The sequence below is a fragment of the Anser anser genome, assembly GCF_964211835.1.
Source record: "Anser anser genome assembly, chromosome: 3".
In the NCBI taxonomy this organism is placed as follows: Eukaryota; Metazoa; Chordata; class Aves; order Anseriformes; family Anatidae; genus Anser; species Anser anser.
Window position 1 is genome coordinate 88,414,367 of NC_139722.1, and position 22,465 is coordinate 88,436,831.

Here is a 22,465-nt window from a genome sequence, read left to right on the forward strand (position 1 = left end):
TAAAAAAGAATTACATATTATTCAGTGGAAGTGCGTATATTTCTGCAGAAATTTCATGTCTGAGCACTTGGCAGTATTTGTGTCAAAGAGGGAAATAACAGCACTCTGCAGGTGCAGACCAAGAAGAGTTCAAGATTTTTTTTCCCCCAAGACCATAGATGTAGAAAGATAAGAACGTTGTGGCAGAGGTGGCAATAGCATTAGTGCTCTCCCCCCCACCCCTGTAGGTCACCCTTCAAGTCTCTCTCTCTCCTTTTAACATTCCCTTCCTCTCTTCTTCTGATCCCTTTTTGTCCCTTTACAATTGTCAAGATGAAAATGTGTCTGGTCCTTTGTATTTTGGAGACACTTCAATCATAAATTTTAGAACTCTCAACATGGATCACAGCGATCTGCATATCCTGTGCTCTATTGCAATAATGCTAGAATGATATTGCCTCTCAAATTTTGTCACTTTCCCTACTGGAATTGTATATCAAAGATTTTTCCTGTTCTACTGTGTTCAATCTGTACAAATGTTTTTGAATGGTTGAGGTTGTCCAGAAGTTTCCAATTATGTATAGACAGAAACTTCCAAGAAGAAGCATAAACATTTTACTCAAATTTTATTTGGTCTACCGTTGAAAGTAATGAAAGAAAATTTGCCCAATATATTTTAAAACAATAAGCTATTTGAAGGTAGTTTAGTAAAGAAAGTCACTATGTAATTATTATTCTAAGAGGATTTCCTATCTAGGAAACGCTCTAGGGAGCATAATTACTCAGAACTTTAAAAAGGTAAAGTGGTTATTGTTTTACGAAAAGTTGATTGAATTTCTGAATTTATGATCATTAATTTCTATCGATACTTTAGAAGTTACTGTGCAACTCCTTATTCAAGCACTTTCGGTCTTATAAAAAATGATGGAAACCTCATAGTGTTGGTTAAAAAAGGTGATGATTTGTAAGTACGCCAACAAATTATCAGCTGTAGTTTGTGTATGACAGGAGATCCAAGAATGGAATGACTGGAATTTAACTTTTTTTTAAGGGAATTGATTTTGAACTCACAGTTGGTGTAACCAGGTTTCATTGCTAAAAAAAACAGGATGCAAACTGTACTTTTTCTTGTTGCCATTCGTTGTGTAATAAAGTTGTTTCTCTGCTCAGTGTGTTACATACGAGCCTGCTACATTTAACAGGTACTGTAAGGCTATGACATTTGAGGAAGATTCATCAATATTGATTGGCATTAAAAAACATTTATTGTAAATAATATTGGAGGGAAAAATTGATGACATGTAAAGGTTTGTGTGCCAGGAAAGGCAGATTGAAAGACCAATGGCTTGTAGAAGCATTTGCATTGATTTGAAAGAATTTACAGTCTCTTCTGGCAGCTTGCGAGGTGTTCACTGTTCAGTTTTCTACCTATTGTAGTTTCACGTTTGTTATCTTACTGTCCTATTAGATTGGGTTTAGAGGTGCTAGAATGGCAACATGTTAGAAGAGATGCTTTCTTTTCTGTTATGAAGTGGTATTTACTATTCAGTGAATGGTGTCACCTTGGGTTGATGACCCATGTCTGATCTATGAGGCTTGTCCCCTAGCAAATCACTATCCCAGTGGCTTCAGCTGAGACTTAGCAGATGTAGATGTAGCTTCTCAAACAGTGGATTTAAAATAATTGATAACAAATGTCATGCAAGGTTTTTTTAATTTCTTTTAGTAACATAGCTATAGAGAATTGATTTTTTTTTTTTTGAATGCTTTGGTTTTGTACTTGATTACATTCCATTAGATGTCGTAATTGATGAGGAGGTCATCTCTGGAATAGGTGCTTAGCTCAAGAACAGTTCAATAATTCACAATCTGGTTTTGGTATTGTATTCTCCGTGGGGAAGAGCGAAGTGTTACTTTGAAATTTCCTTGGTTATTGTACTTGAGCTTGCCATAATATCACGCTTTTCTGAAGTAGTTATGATGTAAGAACTTAGCTATTCCCCCTGCATTATCAGTTTGTCTCTGTAGAGCGGCTACCTTGTAGCCTTATTTGGTAAAAGCTTTGTTTCTACTGTTCCTGCAATAATTATCATTTCTGGACTGTCAGGCTTTATTGTTTTATGCTCTTTTTGCTGCCAGATGAAATATTTTTTTTTTCTTTTAACAGACACTGGCAGACACTTGAAAAGTTCAGAATTCTTGGATAACTTGGTTTAAAGATTAGCTTTTAAATTCTCTGCAACAGTAATCGAGCAAGTTGGTCAGCCTGTCAGAGCTGCTCTCGCATTCTCTTTCAGGATCAAGACGTTAGAGATTTTATTCACTGCTTTAGCTGGTAATTTGAAATATAATCTGTATAAATGATGGCCATGCTTGGAATATTTATTCATGCAGCAGCATTGTAACAGCTGTAGCAAAATGAAAGCCAAGTATTTATCCTCAGACACTGGACCAAGTAGGTAAAATAGAAAGACAGATAATGGTGAAACTATTTCGTGAATTGTTTACATCCTCTGCCTTATAAAAGATGCTATAAAAAAAGGTATTTCCCAGTTTGCAGAGCCAAAGCAAAACATCTGCAAGTTGATTCTGGGAAGAACCACTTATGAGCATCAATTTAACAGGTATTCATTTTTCCAACCTCTATTTGTTCTATAATGTAACTTGAGCAGACAAGAGAATGAATTCATTTACTTACAATCCAGGTAGTGTAGCGTAGGCTTTCCGAATCTGAACTGCTAGTGGACTTAAGTTCTAGTCTGTAATGCAAATGTACCACTGCAGTTTGGTCAGTGGGTTTTAAGGCAATTTTTGGCCACCTACGCTCAAATTACAAAGAGAAATGCTACCTTAAGGGCTTTGTTGTTGTTGATAACCACATCTGCTCAGAAGGAATGCTTTCTTTCCCCCATATATTTATCAGCACTTGTCATCAACAAATAGCTCTGATATCTACCATACAGTTTACAGCATCTGTGAGCTCTTTCTTCATAATCTTAAACTAATTACTCAAATTTGACGTCTTCCCCTCTGATTCTAACAGAAGCCAGATGCTAATTTAAAGAAAATATATTGTTCAGCCAGATGATCCTAATGAGGTTGAACTTAGACAAGCCTGTTAGCAACCCATTTCCACTCCCTTGCTCACCTTAAGGACTTCAGGCCATCACTGTGAAGCACAAGGCCATTTGCTTTCAAAGCACTCACCAAACTGTATATTATAGAGAACACAGTTTTTTGGATGTGCAGTCATAGGAAAAACCACAAATGGAAATGGTACAAAATCCACACCTGCAGCCATTCAAAAACACATGGAGTATGTTTCCCTCAAAGTTAAAGCAAAACAGAACACAAAGTTAAAACGCATAATGCTTTATTTTACTGTATATGGTTTTAATTTATAGGGATTAGTTTATGTACATCTGACTTGAAGTACTGTAAAAAGAGAACTGAGAGTGCATTTATTTGAATGATTACATTGTTGCATATCCAAATAAACACACTACCTTGTACAGCTATAATTTTGTTATTGCTAAACCAAATGTCTTTGCACATACCTCACTGAAGATCAAGTATATGCCAACTGGCATAAAAAAAGAAGTAAGTTCCCTGTGAATTATGCAAGCACAGAAGAGTCTGACAGACTTCTCTCCTGGTAAAAATGTGCCATGTATTGTGGATGGTTTTTTTTGTTTTTAATCAAGTGGTTTTGTATTTAATGTGTCCTTTTGGATATGACACAATCAGAAGGAAACAAGCAGTTATCACTGCTCTTTAGTGATCACAGTCCTTCCCAGTTCAGCCTCTCTCCACCATCTTTTTTGTGTTTGTTCTCCTCCAGATAATTCCCCTGTCTCTGCTCAGCGCAGTATAACTTTCACCTACCCATTGCTACCTATAATTAGCTCTTAGGTTTGAGTAACACTCTGCAACTGAGAGGCCTGGTTTGTAGCACAGACGCGCAGAGTTCTGGATCTTTCTTTGGGAACATGAAATACATCTTCACTGCGCACACGTTTAAATTCCTTGAGATTGGTGTCTGTCTAAAAAAATCTGAACTGTGAAAAGGGAACTGGGAACTTTCAGGCAGGCATTTTAAAATGTGAATTAAATTCAAGTCCATGGGAATTTTCAACTTGTTTTAAGTAAACCTCTTACAAAGTCTTAAGGTCAGGTCAATGAATAGAAGGAAAATGGTTGTTTGGTTCTCACACAGGAAGGGGTTTGAGCTCTAAGAAGCCCAGTCACAGAGAGCATTCTCATCTGTATCTTATTTGGCCAAATATTTTGTTAATATGTCACGTTGATTATATTTTAGTTTAACGTAAAGATGATAAGCTGAGCTATGAAGTTAAATTTTGTATTTGACATTATTCAGATACTTCAAGTTCAGGGAAACATGCAGCAACTTTTCATTTCATAATTCAGGAATTTAGGTTCTCCAACTCCTCCCTGAGAGGGATTATCTCTGTCTATAGATTGAATAGGGCAGTGGCCTCCAAACCTTTTTTTTTTTTTTCTGATAGGCGTGTGCCATCAAAACTGTTGAGCATGCTTCCCCGATATACATTTGTTTATTTATAATTTATATGCCTGTGCTACTGCACTAATATATTATGTGCATTATAAAGCACACAAAAATGGAAACTAAGAAAGTGATAAGATTTTAAAAACAGTGTTTATTTCATCTTTATTAATGGTAGGGAAAAAGAACATTTTTTCCAGCACCTCCATGCATGGTGTTCTATACCGTGTGGGGTGTGCGCACCCCAGTCGGGAAACACTGGTGCAAGGAACCAAATGAGACCAGCTCCATAACAGCTCTAGTGTTAGTCTCCTGCAGTCAGTATGTGTCCATTGTGTCTGTTTTACTTATTGGTGGTTATATTAAATTCAGCCTGTTATGTTGGATGTTATATATGTAGGTGCTGAAATACCATTTTTCTATATAATTAGAAGATACTTAGGTCCAAGAATGCCTGTTGTGGCAGTTGGGGCAGTGGGATTTTTTGTACTTGCAGGCGTTTTAGTGTACTCTGGACCCTTATAGTACTGTGGCATGAAGCTTGGTGAGGGGGCTGCATACAGCTCAGGAGATTGAGGTGCACATTTCATTCCTTGGGACTGTAAGTGACCAGTCAGTGCTGACTGTATTTAGGATTGTGCAGCTTGTGCAGTAATTTATACAACTCTTACATGTCGTTAAAAGAACCACAATGATAAGCGTATGTATGGGTTTTAGTCCAGCTACTTTCTCTGCAGAGTAGCTCTCAGCCTTCCTACTCATTAGCACTGCCTCTGCTCCTTTTCTCCTTCGGAACTCCAGGATTTGAGGCTCTTGCTTTTCACTGGTCTCCTATGACCTAATTTATTACTCAAGCTCTGAATAATATCCTTCCCAATATTCTCATATTGTGTCACCTCCTCAAGGTCAACTCCCTAGAAAACTTTCCAATTTTTTGTGATGTAGACAGTGCCAGAAAATCTTAGATAGCTTATGTTTTTTTAACTAGTCCAGGAAGGTCTGGATTATGAGCTATTATTTTATGTTAATGGGTATCCACTTGAAAGAGCCTATTCCTACTTTTTTCTTCTTATAAACTTTTTCACACAAAAATGAGCACTATGGTAATGTTACGGTAGTTGGAGAGCAGTCTCCTGGCATTAGAAATATACTTGTTTGTTTTTTAATGACTGCATTTTTTGTGGCTTTTCTTTTTTCTCTTCGAAACTTAAAGCTGTCTTGTGGTGTGGGGTGCAGTAGATCAGTGCTCCTAGACCTTTGGATCTAAGGCTGGGGGTTCACCCCACTCACCAAGCCATATGGAGGTTCCTGGGTCAGGACATACCTGTATGACAGATTGTCCCACTGGTGACCCCAATAGCCTTCTGGTTGAGCCTCTCTTCACAGACAAGAGTGGGAAATCTCAGGTATAAACACTCCTAACTTAGTTGGCTCAAAAAGGCACAGAAGGTTAAATGGGATAGATCTCAGCTTACATATCTATTGCTCAGTTGCCAGAAATTGTAATGAAGCTGACATCCCTGGCTAGTGTCAGCTCTACTACTTCTGTGGTCTTCAGAGCCGTTGCATAACAGAGGTGTGGCCACATAGTTTAAATGTTTCTCAGGACATTTCTCCATTCTGTCTGATAGTATCCAAGTAGCTTGATGTCTAAGAGTATCTCTCTTCTGTGCCTTGCGCTACTGTCTGTTACTAATTTTTTTTTTTTTTTTTACTCCAAGAGTCCAGTACATCTTTTAGAAACAGCCTAATATTCTATTATCAGAGCAGAGGGTCCATTCAGTGACATCAACAGGTTGTACCAGTGCAGAAGCACTAACAGCTTAGTGCCATTATGGTCCAGTAACTCATTAATCTTGTAGTGCTTCAAGGTGGCTACGGCTGCTCAGCTGGCACCAGAAGGGAAGAGTGCATGCTGGTAGGATCCTGTAGCAATGAAGATGCCTGTTAGATATCTGTCCTGTTGAAATCTTGCTCAGTTTATTGAAAACAGATGTATTAAGATTAACTAATACACATTATATTATGCATGCTCAGGCGCACATACTCTCTATGGACTAGCAAGAGCCTTAAAAGTACGGGGAACATAGGAACCATTAGTTTTCATCAGACACAGGGTACGCTGATTTCAGTATTCTCTTTGACAATGGTAATTTATTCTGGACTGCTTAAAATGATACCTGTGAAATATTTATACTGCAGCATACCATTTTGCAATATATATATATACACATTTGTATTCTGCAGGAAAGTTTTAAGAATGATGGTTTTAAACCATGTTGCTAACTTGCTATGTTTTCAAGCCTGGCCTCACTAGAGATTTTAGTTCAGTTGCATATGCCTTGAACAAAAAGTATTCATACCAGCATATTGTAGAAATCTGAAGAAATGACTAGAGTACCTTGTCTGTATCTGTTGGCATCTTTATTGAAGGTCTGATACTGGCCATTTGCAATGCATTAATTCCCAATAAACAGCAACTCATGTTTTTTCCTTAGTACCCAGATTCTAGGCATAATGTCTTTGTCATATTCAACATATCAGCATCAGCGCTAATAAAATCAATAGATTCTACAAATGTAATCAGGATAGGAGTAAGTCATCCCTTAACACTCTATCCACTTCCCTCCAAAAATAGTGTCTGAGTCATCTCAGATGTTGAAAATATTGGAAGCAGATTTAGTAGAGTGTGACTGTGAGCATCATGTATGTTAGTGAGCCAGAATCCTCCTGTCAATTATTTCTCAACTACCATTTTTGCTATACCCTTTTTATGTTTGGTAACCAGAACTTTAGGCCATTTTCCATGACAGAGCATGCCTTTAATTTTTCTGATAGCATTTGAATAATCTAATACTATTTTCCATCCATCCTATTTCTTCCATGCTGTAATAGCATTGTGGGGAGCTGTTGGTCAGATGGTGCTCATTTCAGTCACCTACATGCAGGCCCCTGATGGCATTTGACATGCCTCAGGGTAGCAGGCTCCTCATCCCATGATCTTGGAGGTGATACAGGTCCTGTGAGAGAGTCAACTTTTGGACCCACATCAAGGGATGGTTGGAACACCTGGGTGCACATCTGTTGCCTCTTGGTTTGCTTTGTGTATATATCTTCACCAAGTCACTAACATCCAGCTTTTCTGCATGAGTTTTTCATAGTACTTGGTTTAAAACTGTGGAAGACCTGTCAGTCATACAGTGAAATTATATTGTGTGTTAGTTTTAGGTTTCTTCATGATCATGATGCTCACTCAACACATGTTTATTTCTCTAAAATGTTTTGCTGCCTTGTCCTTCATGATCTACAACTCCCTCCTCAGTTTTCAGTGGCAGGATCTCCTGATACGTGACAATGTAGTCTCCATTGAAGAATGACTGATAGTCCACTACTGTTATGCTTTTATAATGAAAAATGGACACACAGTGGGACTCAGCTTATAGACTGAGACAGCCTAAACATCAGCATCTACATGTAAGGTGCATGCTGAAACTTTCATTACCATTTATGGAGGTTTAGAAATTTGTTCAGCTCGCTCTGATAAAGCCACTTAAAATTGGTCAGTTGAGCAGCTCTCTTGGGTACATTGACTGTATTGAATACCCTGGGAGAATTTGTTCTTAACAGTGGGGATTTAGACACACAGCTCTGTTAGTAAACACCCAAGACTTTTTTTCGTTTTCTGTTCCTTAACTGGCTTCTGCCAGTTCCTTAACTGGCTTCATGCCTTGGCCTCATGCATCTAATATTACTTAATTTCTAGGTGTAAGGCCCTTTCTGAGGACTGGGACCCCCATTCCAGTCCTGCAGTCTGATGTGCAGGTTACTTCCCTCACTCTCTCAGAGCCACACTGCCTTCCAGCGTGGGGAGCTCCAGGGAAGGTGACTGTCCTTCATATGGATGGTTTGGGGGTCGTTGTTAGACAGCTCGTAAGACAGCTGGGCCAAGCATGCTCCGTGGGAGCAGCCTCTCTGGAATACATGAGATTGTTCATGTCAATAAGCAATCCCATAAAACAGTAGAAAGAACTAAGGCAACAACACCTGATGGACCCTGACTTTATCCTTGGATAGAATCTCAATGCTTTTCATTTCCAGTAACAACAGCATCCCTCCCCTTTTTTCATACATAGAAACTTCTAGTATATACCTAATTTGTTACACATACTGCACCTTGTTTACAGTGAGTTGACACAACCACTAAGTGATGCTAATTGTTAGACAGCCTTTCAGCAGCTCACAGAAAGCTCAATTACTCATGGAGATAATGATCATCCCAGAAGCTGAGCCTGTACTTCCCAACTGAGAGAATGGATTTTAAATGGAGAGTTTGCTGTTGGGAGATAGAAATGCATAGAGTGCCTGAAGATATAGGTAATCTGATTTTGTGAAATTTTCTTCCACTTGCTTTCCTTGGTAATTGCCATGTAGTAGTGCTGCATTAAGTAGCATCATAGATATTCCTCTAATTAGGCTTTAATGCACTGCATGATTTATTAAATCTTAATGCTGATAGTGGTACATGGAGGAGTTTGAAAAGATCTAGGGAAGTACAATTTAATTTAAAGAAATGTATCTTATTATCTAAATATTTCTTTTTTTTTTCTGTTTATTTTAAATGTATTATTGTATATCTGTAGTAGAATTTAAAAAATCCAGCCGTTATAGTTCTTGGTTGTGGAACTAAGTTCTCAGTGCAAGGAAAATGGAGGTTTGTCTGTGAAAGAATGTAGAAAGTTTATTTTGTAGAATGGTATAACTGCAGCCTGAAAATTGTCATGTCTGCAACAGCGACATAGTGTATCTGTAAGGTTTTTCTGCACCAATGTAAACACTCAGCAATTTTAAAATCTCTAGCCAAAGGCATCATGGCAGCTATCGAGCTTCCTTACTGCAATGTCTTTTTTTTTTTTTTTTTTTTTTTAAGTATGTGCAATGTGGCATTTCATGGAGTAGAGAGAGTGACAGAAAGAGAAGGCTGTTTGGGAGCTTGTTTATTTTATCTGTTGAGCAGACAAATCCTTCCAGAGCAAGAGCAATTCCCCAGGATCCTTGGCAGCATATTTTAAAATCTAAAATCATGCTTGTCCAGGCGTCTTAAGCGACTACTACTTGTTATTAGTGACTCACAGCTCTATCAACTTCACAAGACTAGACTGAAGCTAAGAACAGTGCTTTGAATTCAACCCTTAGAGATTCTGGGGTATTTTGGAGGCAGCCTGCTGCTTTGGTCTTCCTAACAGGAAGGAACGTGGTTGCAGCTGGATTAGAGGGAAGTAAAGACAGTTGTCCTTACTGAGTGTGATTCATTCTTTCTCAAGAATTCCCTATTAGTCAGGTATATCCTTCAAATCTAATGTTTGCTTACGTCTTTAATGTTAACAATCTTGAAATGTCATGTGTACTTAGCAATAAACCAATGAAAAGACCCTGCTAATTAGCTTAGCATTAATATTATTTTGCGTGAGGGGGGCATGTTAATAGTATGTGAATGGATATCATTCCTGAGCTATGTCATAATTCTGCATATATGCCTAAGTGTTTTTTTTAATTATTTTAGTAGTGCAAATGTAAGATAATATTTTTACATGCTGAAAATAACATTTATGTACAGAAAAGATTGGTTTGGGAAATGCTGAACTTCAGGACTGTTCTTTGTGGCTAACTTGATTTTCTTTGAGAGACTCTTTTTTTCTTTTTCTGAACATGCCTGATCCAGACAGGAATAACACCACAAAGCTTGTTTATTTTGGCAATAATTTGGTTTCCTTGTCTGGATAAACTTCAGTACTTAAGACCCCATTCCCAACTGGTGCTGTGTTAGTTTCTGAAACATCCCTTTGTAATAATAGTTGAAAGATAAAAGACTGATCAACAGAGGCTGTAAACAGATTAATTCTAAAAAAGTCAGTGATCACATTAATTCGTGATAGCTGAGAACCCAGCTTAATGGCTGCATATTTTTGCTTATGCAGATAAGTTTGAAGTAGGTTGCTGTTTTATGTTTTTCCATCCAGTGTTGCAGATCTTAACTTTCTTTCCAGAGGAAGCTTCTGAAGTGCCTTCAGTATCACATTCAGCTTTTTAGGTCAATTTCTGTTCTTGCATTGCAGCATTTGGAGTAAAAATTTATTTGATAAGATTCTTATTAGAATTTTCACACGTCTGTTATAATAGGCAGTATGAAGGTGACGGTATAAGGGAGCACATTCAATATAGTTCCTCTATCGTTATCTGGCCAAGTCTGGCATAAAGGAAAATACTATCTTGTAACATTCCTCTTGTAAACATTTTTAGTTGATTTACTTCTCTCTCAATAAATGTGAATGTTAAAATGCAGTAGTCACTTCAGTGAGTGCATGTAGTTTCTTGTACAAAGATTAAAAATTGATGGGATTTTACATGTGGAGGAACACGAGTAACAAATTTGAATGTAGTTTGTTGACAGTAATTATAACTGCAGAAGCTCAGAATAAGGAGAAAGAAAATCTTGGGAGTATATAAACTAGATTTTGGTGTTCTTATTCACAAATGATATCCAGGAAGTCTGATTAAAAAACAGACTGATATAAAGAAAATTACTTCAGCAGGGACATTCTTGGAAGTACGCCCTCTACCTATGCTATTTTGTTTTTTATCATTCCTACTAGTTTACAATTAGTCATTGTAAACATCTTGCACGTTTAAAGCCATGCCATTTCAGGGGTATCTACATTTGTGTAAGATTATATCTAATTAAACTAGTAATGAACTAATTTAAGTTATTTACTACAGAGATTTCTATATGACAACTCTCATTATATTTCTTTTACTTAACTGAGGAAGCCTGCGCTGTCATTCTACCCACATTTCGTGCACTGATTTTCCAGGAACATTTTTATTTTGAAATATGCTTTTAAAAAAGCATAACTGCATGTTATTATGTAAATTATAGTATATTATTCTACTTTATTCTTAGGTCATTGAATACAATCTTGTTTATAAACAACAAAGGAAAACAGAGGAGACCCTCAAAACAGTTTTCATCCCCTTATCATTGCTTGAATAATAGTGATTTCATTAAAAAGTCCTGTGACAGGGAGAATTCACCCCTCACATGACACTCATTTATCACTTATCCTGACTCCTCTCTCAGCAGTAGCAGAAGAGTTGGGGCTCAACCCACCCATCACCAGTTCTACAGGTTTGTTTACGTCCAGCAGCAAATATGGTGCTGGCCTCACTATTTCAGTGAATTGTGGTGGTGTTTTACTAGGGATTTGTGGGTGGTAAACAGGCTATTCATGTGAGCGGGACATCACTTCCCCTTTTATCAACGGTGAGCAGGAAAGAGCATTTTTCACCTGTTGCTGGATCCCCAGCCATCAGTGCTTCTTTGGATTTCTGTTAGTTTCTGCACTTAGGTCTGGAGTGATTGCACAGAACTTTACATAAGACCTCAGCGTTTGGACTTTTTCCTAAGCACCGTGTTGCAAGAATATAATTTTATATGGTAGTGCTTCCCTTCAGTGAATATAATGGCTTCTTTCCTATAAAAAGTTGCTTGGAAGATCTGTGTGCTAGTTCTTTTACTTTTTGTATACTTAGTTAACAGGAGGGAAGAAAGATGCACGAACTGCTGTGAGATGTGTAGTGTAATGTTGGCTAGCTTTGTAGTACTCAGACAAAATTAATCTATTAATTCATGGAAATACCGTGATCTAATGAGCAGTATTAAAGTTCTCCTTGCAGAGCCTGTTGATGTAATTGAATAGTGCTTACACTTGAACAGTTGATAGCGTGTAAGTAGAAAAGGCAGAGTGGTGAGAGGAAGTTAGAGAGAGACTTGCGTGTTCCCTGAAGTGCATATGAAAAGGAATTTGGAAAGCTAGATGAGGAACATTTCAAAAGTTATCTTCATTTTCTTCAACACTTTGGTTACAGGAAGGGAGTTGTCATACATCCTCAGGGTTCGTTTGGGTAAGTATGGGCTATTTTCTAAGGATTAGGAGGATTTAGGTCCTTGAAATTTGTTTTGTTACACATTACTTTGATTAAACAAAAACATTCAGACTTGATTAAATTAGTTTATTTGGAGCTGTTCAAGGTCCTCTGAGTATCTTGAAAACAAGTGATGTAATTACAGTTGCAAATGGAGTATCAGTGGTTTCATAGTTTCTTTGTTCATGATTTGCGCCCTGTTCTTGTGTTTCCAATCCATAGCCATGGCAACTTTATCAGGATTTGTGTTGCAAAGTTTCTCCTTTTTCTCTTCATCTAGCCTTTCAGAGACATGGGGGCATCTCAACACGGCACCACACCAAACTTTGCCAGATGTGGGTAATCAAGGCCTTGGGATACCAGAAAAATCAAAGCTTGTTATCAATTAATTGCTCAAGAATGAGGAGAAAACTTAAAATGTTTGTAGCTCCTTAAACCAGTCTCCATATCTCTAGAGGGTGGGTGTTCATTTATATAAACAAACTGTTAAATTTGTTCATTCAAATGTTGGCAGATCCTTAATACACAGCTGAGAGATTTGGTTTACAAGTGTTCACTTGCGTAAAGTGAAGAATCTGTTACCTTTCTTAGGTCCATTAATGCTTATTGTTTTGTTTGTAAGATACCCACATGTGAACTGAAATTTCTTGTTGTCTTGTGCAGGCCTATCTCCATGTTTTTTTATCAGGCTTCAGGCAGCTATTTCACACCGTAATGGATATTGTTACCCCTCTCACACACATACACACTTCAGAGGAGAAGAGGAGCAGCCCAGTGAAAATCTGGCTCCAATGGGCCTTTTGTCTGAATGCCAGTTGTTAACATGCGTGCAAGACCAGCATATTCTAATGGTTTCTCCCAGCACCTGGCCTGTGTTTTGCTGAGAATGTCCTCTATGCCTGCTGGCAGCATTGACCTGTTCTGTTTAAGTTCTTTAAGCTCAATGACTAAAAGCAAATTATTTTTTTTCAGAAGGTGAGCTGTTCAAACATCCACTGGCTTTGTATCCAGTTCCTGTCTTAAGTGGTCCTTTCCCCAAGGCTCTTTGCTCTTTGTTGACCTGTGATTCCCAGAGCCTTGTCAAAGAAAAGTAGCATTTCCTCTCTCTGCCTTTTCGGAGGCTTACTCCCTTTCAGCTCGCTTTCCTTGATTTGTCTGCATTATAATCCTAGCTCTGGTGAAATTACCTGCCTGTGATTTCTAACACCAGCGTTATAATTAAATGTAGTCCTTTCCCCTGTACATAGACTTCTGAGGAAACATCACAATTAACATAGGTATGCCTATTATGCCTATTTAAAATTACCAAGTATCTTATTTCAATGTGTTTCGGTCTTCAATCTTTTGACAAAGTTCTGCATTACTCATAATGTTTGCAATTCGAGATTATCAAGTTTAGCCTGGACATAATCAGCCACATAAGAACAAATAGAATGTATGCATTAGAATTGTATAATTAAGATTTTTTTTTATTGTATAATTTTATATTTTCAGAATCTATTTCATATATTCCCATTTTAAATTTTAAATTTCATTTTAAATTTCATTCATTTAAATTTCAATTTTAAAGTTCATTTCTCATGTGCTAGGCCAGACCCTCAGGAGATGTAAATCAACACATTAATCAGTTGACTTAGTGATTTTTTTTTTCTGTTGATATGGTAATACAGAGAAATTAAACATTTTTCACTATTTACCTCATACTTGGCCTTTCAGTAATGTTTGTTTGCACTTAATTGCACAAGTCACTTGTGTGAATAACCACAGCAAACCATTCTGAAGAGTACATGAAGGAACCCTTTTCTGTTGATATCTTCCTACTCAGTATGTTTAGCACAACCCTTTGCTTTGAAGCAAAGCTTTTGGTGCCACTTTGGGAGAGGAGCACTTGGTCAAGGAGAGGTACCCAGCTACACTGCCTTCCACAAACCAACTGCTTTACAGGAATGGGAGCTCAGAAGAAAAAAAAATGGTTTTGATGGAAATACTGAGTACATTTGTATTGTTTTTTAAAGGCTGTATTTCATGTTACCTTGTTGCCTCAGGGCTGGGAAGAGAGGGAAGAAAGTTGATGGGTTAGGCTTTTTAAAGGCTTCCTCAGTGAGACCCTTTCTGTTTGCCTTTTTTTCACCATACTTCTTTCAAATGCCAAATTGCTATCATCATGATGCTACTTGACACTGTTTCATTGTGCAATATTACTTCTGCAGGAAATCCAATAGTTTTCCCTGTTTGCTTTCAGCCTTGCTCAGACAGACCTTTACAAGCACCTGAAAATCTTTGTGCGTTGTCGCCAATGTGGTAAACCTGCTCATTTGTGGCAGTTCAGGGAGAAATGATGTGTGAGTGAGAGAGAGATCTTGCTTTCATTACTGACGGGATCAAACACCTTTCTTTTTGCCCTGAAGTAATGGCTGTTCTGCAAGGCCATCTTTCATAAGCCTGGATCAGCAACAGCCTTCTCCTGGAGAGGATGGTCTTCTCAAGGTGACTAGGCCTCTCACTGCCAATTTGCAGTGCTGCAGCTTGAAGTACTTTTAGTCAGTTTATATGAAATGAAAATATGAGATAAGATGATAAAAATATTAAGCGCACATTTGCAGAATAGAATGGAAAAACATTTTTGGTTGTTTACACTTATGCGCCAACCTATCTGGTGATGAGACGTGCACGTCCCACATCTTGTCAGGGCAATCTGATGGTGCTCTGCTCCGAGCCAGTCTGGTCGCTGCATTTCTGTAGCACTTCTCCTGGGCCAAGAGAATTACACAGCTGGCTTGGAGCTCCATGGGCTGCTTTGTCTTCTTGCGACACTTAACACACAGGTTCTTTTTCCAATGCTGATATTTAATAGTGTTAATAACGGCCATAGGCTGTGGTTGGCCAGAGATTACACCACTTGGACTGTACTCCAAGCTCAAGGTTCCTAATTACCTTGCATTATCTCATTTTTATTGTAATTCAATATAAACTGAGCAATACCAATTCAGCAAATTGTCAGAATTACTGCAAAGTCTAGATTTTTTAAAAATGTATATTTTTATAACCAAAATCTTACCTTTAAACTGAGAACTGGTGAATAGATACTTTGTTATTTTTCTGAAAAAAATGACCGTAGTTTGTCTTTAACAGATATTATGGTATTTTTTCTGTTGCTTTTGTATCATTTAATTCTTGAAAACGTTGACAGCTCAGCTAGATTGTAGTTGCTTATGAAGTCCCAAATCATATTTTTAGATTGTGCTGAACCATGCCTATTACTGTTTGTATACGAGTTAAGAAATATTTTTCATTTAATGTTGATAATTTTAATGTTTCATCTGATAATTTACATTGCTGTAAATGTGCAAGTAGTGACTGGCACAGAAGTAATAACCCTTCTCTTTATATTGGAGTTAAAGTATCTCTGAAATTGTTTGAGTAGAATTTTTATTTTTACAGTTTTTATAGGCAGGTATACAAAATCTTTTATCTGAGAGAGAAATGTTGAGCAAAAATTTGGACACTCAGTAAGACATGGTTTTTCAGAGAACAGCTAAGGCTTACAGTGAAAATGGAAGATTTATTTCCAGTACTATATATTCTCCAGTGAGGCTCTTTCCCTGTCTTCCTGAGGTGGTCCAAGATTTACAGAAATGGGAGGATGACTAAATAGGAATACCTGTACAGAAGCGTGAATAAGAGGCCCAGCCAGGCACAGCATTCATTTAGTGTCTTGTAACAGCATAATGAAATAAAATAGCTGGGATCTCTAATAGAAGAGTGTACTTGCTGTGTTTGTCATGGAGAGAAGATGTGAACCAGGCAGAGGTCACAAGGAGGGGAAGGGAAGTGGTTCTACCACAAGGCAATCAAAAGCGTGTGTCAGAGGGATAGTTGTTCCTCAGATGTCAGAAGAATAAAGGGCTCCAGCCCTTTTCCCTTCTTCCTCAACTGCTTTGTCAAATGTAGTCAGATAATATTAACTGTAATTACAGTTGAAGTAATTAACTAGATTTTTCTTTCTGTTTCCATTTCAGTTATTTGCCACCTTCCATGCATGAATGGAGGCCAGTGCAGTTCTAGAGATAAATGCCAGTGCCCTCCTAATTACACTGGTAAACTTTGTCAGATCCCTGTGCAGAGTGCCAATACTCCAAAACTGTATCACCATCCACAACAGGTGAACAAGGCTGTAGGATCTCAAGTTATCCACTCGACTCATACTTTACCACTGACAATGTCTGGACAACAAGGTGTAAAAGGTAACTTTTTTCTTGATTTTTTTTTCCATTTCGAATTGAGGTTATTTACATTTCAATTTAGTAAAATTTAAATCTAATGTAAAACTAAATATGTAATCTATGTTTATATTTGTTATATCATTTGGTACAGTCCTTAAGTTAATTTTGTGGTCAGCTTTTTAATGTAGGATGGCCATGATATGATTCAATTAAATAGAACAGTGTTTCCATGTAATATAACGATATCATAGAAAAAGAAAAAAAGAGGTTTTCCTACTGCTACATAAATGCTGTGAAGAAGGGTAGATAAAATATTTTCCTCAGCCATGTTGTAGTGTTAGTCCCTAAAGATCCCTAAAACTCTTCCAACTTAAAAAAAAAAAAAAAAAAAAGTGGGGGTTGAAAAGGGAGAATAAGAGAATATAGTTGTCTAAACAGTTAGCAGAGCAGAAATTTATTTTTGTGGCTATTTGATTCCAGTTCAAATTATTTTAGACAAAATGGTGGACAATAAAAATATTTTTTAACCAGCAAAAACAGTCCTCTCTAATAGCCATGAAGGGCCTTACTTCTTATTCTGTGTCTTTTCCCTGTACATTTACCTGCAATAGAACTTAATTAGCAGAATTTAATTAATCTTCTCCCCTCAAGTATTCAATTGAGTTGCATGTTTTAAGGGCATTTTATGCTTCCATGTAAAGGGGTTTGAGGCTCATAAACAGAAGTACACATTAAGTGACCGGAGGTTCTCAATCTATATAGTCATACTTAAAACTACAACTGTATTTAAAAACAGAAGTATATGAAAAAACATTTCCTCCCTTTTTATCTGCCAAATCCCGAATTCAAAGTTCAGTGAAGGGAGTGGTGGTTTTAGATGGTTGAGATGCTGGCAACTGTTATAGGGGCAAACTCAGGACTTGGCAGGTATATAAAGGTGAAGGAATGAAATCTGAAGCTTTTTCTGTGTTCCAGAGAAAGATGATGGATCTGAAAAAGACAATAAAACTTACTATATATCCAAAAATAACCCAGTAGAGTTTGAGTTTTGGAACTTTGAATGGGATTCTTTTCACAAAGTACGACCACAAATATTAATGTCACACCAGCCAATTTGGACACCCATGTTTATATAGCAGTCTTTACAATCCTATAGTGTCTTTCTTTCCTATGTGAAGAGTTTTCATTTTCTTGGTTTCAAGAAATCAGACTCTGTGTTCTTTCAGCCTTCCCTCTAACCCCCAAATTTGGGTGTTGTCTATATTTTTGTCAGTTTGAGGCAATTTATCCAAATTCTAATGTGCAAAAAAGAAGCATCTTAAAGGTACCTGGGATCTCTTTTTTGATGTGTTTTATTACTAATTTTTCTTATGTGTTTTTCTTTCAATTACTTTAGTGAAGTTCCCTCCTAACATAGTGAATATCCACGTGAAACATCCCCCTGAAGCCTCAGTTCAGATACATCAAGTTTCAAGAATTGACAGCGCATCAACAGGACAAAAAACGAAAGTACCTCAGCCAGGACATCCACAGGTCTCTTACCAAGGTCTTCCATATCAGAAGACCCAGAAAGGACATACTGCTTACACAAATCAACAACCCATTCCTCATGTGTTTCCTGTTTCAGTTAAAACTCAGCTTGGACGCTGCTTCCAGGAGACTATTGGAACACAGGTAAGAAATGTTGGCTTAGATTTTTCAGACAGGTACCTTTAAAACAATATTATGAAAGATTGAAATAATTTTTCACCAATCACAGGGAAAAGATGTATTTGACATTCTTTTCCAAAGAAAATTTTTTTGAGAATGGATTTTAGAATGTTTTAGCAAGTAATATTCTGCTGAACCTTCTTCTCAAAGCTAATCTGTTTATTTTCTGTAAACTTGTATCTCTGATGTTTTTATTTCAGGTATTCTAGCTATAATTTCTCCGTTTATAAGCTATTTCTCCAAATAAAAACACGACTCATGTTGTAGCTTCATCTCCTGATCAAACTACTACGGTTACACCATCTTCCGCAGCTTGGACTGTCCTTTACTTTAATGAACATCTTTGCTTGTGCTTTTCAACAGCCATGGGGGTTTCAAGGAGTTGCAGTTTTCTCCAAAATTCCTATTCAACAACTTCGTATGTTTGACCGTATTGTAGGCTAATGGTTTGAATCTGTTGAAATGTGACCACTGAATGGGGTAGAAAAATCATGAAAGCCAACTGAGGGTTTGCTAAAGCATTAAAACCTTAGTTCGTTTTAAAATAGCGTGTTCTCACCAGTGTCTTATATATGACTATTAAAAATTGTGGATTCTTTCAGCTCTTGAAAACACTTCAAGCAATACAGCATTATCATTTTTCCATATTTTCATATTTATGTAGATATACAGAGAGGGAAAATATACATATGAATAGATTGCAAAAGTTAGTCAGACCCTATCATCTATCGCTTTACCACCTTGCCAAAATTGTATTTTTCAGAGTGAATTACACTCAACGTGTGCCTCAGTCTGAAATTTGTGGGGAGATTTCAAAAAAATCACTCATCTGTTTTGAGGGATGATGCTAGAGAATGAATATGTTGTTTTACTCAGGCTAAAAAAAAAAAAAAAGGTGACTGTTACGTTGAAGATTTGTATTATCTATATGATGAGAAGCAGAAACTTAAATTCATCAGGAAGGTCAGTTAGCTTTTGGTCTTTCAAGTAGCGTGCACATAAAGTTGTCCAACTTACAAACATCTACAAATATATCTATTTCCGATATATGCTGCAGGCAATTGTTAGCATTGGCAGCTAAATTCTCTAATTGTCATAGCATTCTTACTAGTGACAAAATTAAACCTAGTTTCAGAAGCCAGTTTTGTGGAATTAAAAATCTCAAAACCTACTGATGCAATACCATCACGTGATTTTTTTTAAATAATTAATTCTGAAAAATGCTATGAAATTTAAACATCATCATGCCCCCCCAATTTTATTCTTTTTAATTTAACTTGAAAATTTTTAAATTTAAAAAGCTAGCAAGCTAGCAAATGGAGCATTAAAAGTTATTGTTCATTAATTGTTGAATCCTTGATTTGGAATCTGCAGTATTAATTTATACTGATGAGATCTTCATGCTTGTCTGTTTCAGGAATAGTAAAGACTTTAACATTTTCTTTGGGAACCTGATTCTGGCAAGTGTTGAAGCATATGTTTAACTGCAAGTTTATGGGTTTCACTTAAAGAAGCTGTGCCTGTGTCAAACACACTTTCTGTTTCCTACGAGTGAGAGCTCTAACAAACACAGCATTATCATGTGGAATCTTAAAATGCTGGAAATAATTTATCATACTTAGTGGTTTATTATTATTTATTCATACTTGTATTTATGCTCATATATAGAGGAAGACAAAATTCCTTCCTCAGAATGTTAGACTTGGCAATGAGTGCTTCATCTTTTATTTCTTACTTATCACAGTGAATAAATTTAATGTCTGTTCTTTCTGCCACATGCTTGAATGGGATATTTCAAATGTTGTATCCCAAATGATCAGTGTGCTATGCTTGCCCCTCACATTACACTGGTTTTAAAACTAAAGCTTAATCTGCACTCACTAGAAGACAGTAATTTGCTCCCTTTTTAAAGGGAGAGGAAAGGGGAGATATATTTGTATTTTCTTCATGTTTGATTCAGAATCCTACTAAAATACTTAGTCTCCAATTTTTGTAATGTTTTTTACACTATACCTGAAAAACTGTGCCTTTGCAGTGCTCTCAAGAAGGAGTAGTGCCTCCTAGATTAGAATAATGCATTCCTTTTTTTTAAAAAAAAAAAAACCTTCATTCATCTATTCAGCATTAGTTTTGGAGAAAAGCTTAGTAAGGCTTTTTAGAGGCCTTTGGTATTTAATTTAATAGTTCCATGTAGAGTTAGAGTTGTAGGGTGGCATTTTGTAGAGCTTTTATTTAAGACCTTCCCATAAATGTAGATTCAAGTGACTCATTCACCTTTCAAATTTGGAACTGAAATATGTTTTTCCTACAGTCAGGCAATGAATATTGTTTATTTGCATATTGTAAATATACCTTGAGCTGGGAAAGACACCTATTTTTCTTTAATCCTGTTCTAAAATAATTTGGTTTTCTGGTTTTTTGATATTTGCTTTGCTAAATATGAGCGTTCTCTAATTTGTTCAGACAAGCTGCTGAACTGTGCTTTCCTTCTAGTGGCAATGTGTTGCAAGTTGTTTCTGGAGTTTAGGCTGGATAATTTTGGTATCCTTGCTGTTTTCAACAATCATCAGTGTTTATACATTTTTTTGCAGGGTGGGTTGTATATTTGGCTTCAGTAATGTTATATTAAACATTCTGGGACCAGAGGTGACTTTACTGTCTATAGAACAGAATGATGGAAGGATGTGTGTGTGGCCTCTTGTAGGCAAATCGACCAAGTTAATAAAGACTTGGCGGAACTTGATGTTTTTATCCTGTGTTTTTAGTCTGGACCGAACATATCAGAATCTTTACTACTTGTGTGTGTGTGTGTGTAACCTCTATCATTTTATGTTTCTCTGCTTCAATTTATTTATTTCTATTACTCTTTGTTCTCTCCATCTTTTTCCTTGAATTTCTTTAAAATCAGATCATTTGTTTCTAATTGCTTTGTCTTTTTTTTCCACAACCTTCTGTGGAATATTTGTAGTCTCCCAATGCATTCTTCCTCTCCCCACCTTAGTTAAATTCCTTTAATTTGTCTTATTCAAAAACAGTAGTCCTGCAAAAACAGTAAGGTAGTTGCTATACTCAAATCCCAAGACAGCCAGGGCGTGTTTTCTGCAGTTTAGTCAGTGCATACTGTTCAGTTTAGCAGCTGGAGCCATCCTGAAACAAAGCTTGGAGGACATTATACTACAGACAGTTGAAGAGCCCGGTCATATTCTCAAGCCTCAGTTCACTCCAAATTCAGAACCTAGAAATTCTTCTAGGCCTCTTGTTTGCTCACTTGTATTATAAGTGACTAATAACCAAAGGCAGTTACCATGAGAAAAGGATACTAAAAGATAAGTGAAAATATGGCAGTCTCAAAACTGAGAGGACAGAGGAAGAGGAAGAGAGTGAGTAAGAGGGGCTAGAGGAATGATACTTCCTATTTTAAGTAGGATAGATAAATGAAGATCTATGTTTTCATAAATACAAATACACACATGTATGCGTTGCTTGATTGTGACTGTTTTCTGGAGTGTCCTCAGCATTGGGAAATATAGTGGAAAGAGGAGCTATAGAAGTAGTACTAATATTACAAGTTTTAAAAAAATGTAGGAAGAAAAAATAATGTTCTGGATGGCTCTTTTTCTACTCAAGTAAATTCACTTATCCTGGCTGCCTCTCTTCTCTGATTGGCACACTTAACAAGTATTTACCCTTTGGGAGATGTTACAATGATTGCTCCAGGATTGCTTGCCATGTTACGTGATAGCTTACTATGATACGTCGCATACAAAAGTAGTGGTTCATCAAATACTTTCCTAATATCAAGAAGATTTTTACAGAGTGTATCACGAACTGGTGGTTAAGCTGCTGACCAGAAACTGAGTGTTGTCTTAGAAATACAGGGATCAAACTTTTTGTACAAAACAAGATATGGTTTTTGTAACTGATGTTGAGAAAATAGAGACCTGAAGTCAGAAAACAGATACAGTGGGAGCAGTAGGACAAAAATCCTACTTCAGGTAAAGGGCGATATATTTGTAGACACCACTGTATGCTACAGTGCCTTCCAAAG

The 22,465-nt window shown here is 36.9% G+C and overlaps 1 protein-coding gene across 12 annotated transcripts in view; it reads left to right on the forward strand.

Moving 5' to 3' along the window:
* The window catches only part of LTBP1 (latent transforming growth factor beta binding protein 1), a 203,685-nt gene that overhangs the window by 73,615 nt on the left and 107,605 nt on the right, over positions 1–22,465 (forward strand). For all 12 annotated transcript variants that reach the window (XM_083829061.1, XM_083829066.1, XM_083829065.1 and 9 more), the window contains 2 exons: positions 16,504–16,728; positions 18,104–18,381. In XM_083829061.1, the coding sequence (XP_083685187.1) occupies positions 16,504–16,728; positions 18,104–18,381 (503 nt within the window). The remainder of the gene's footprint in view (positions 1–16,503; positions 16,729–18,103; positions 18,382–22,465) is intronic.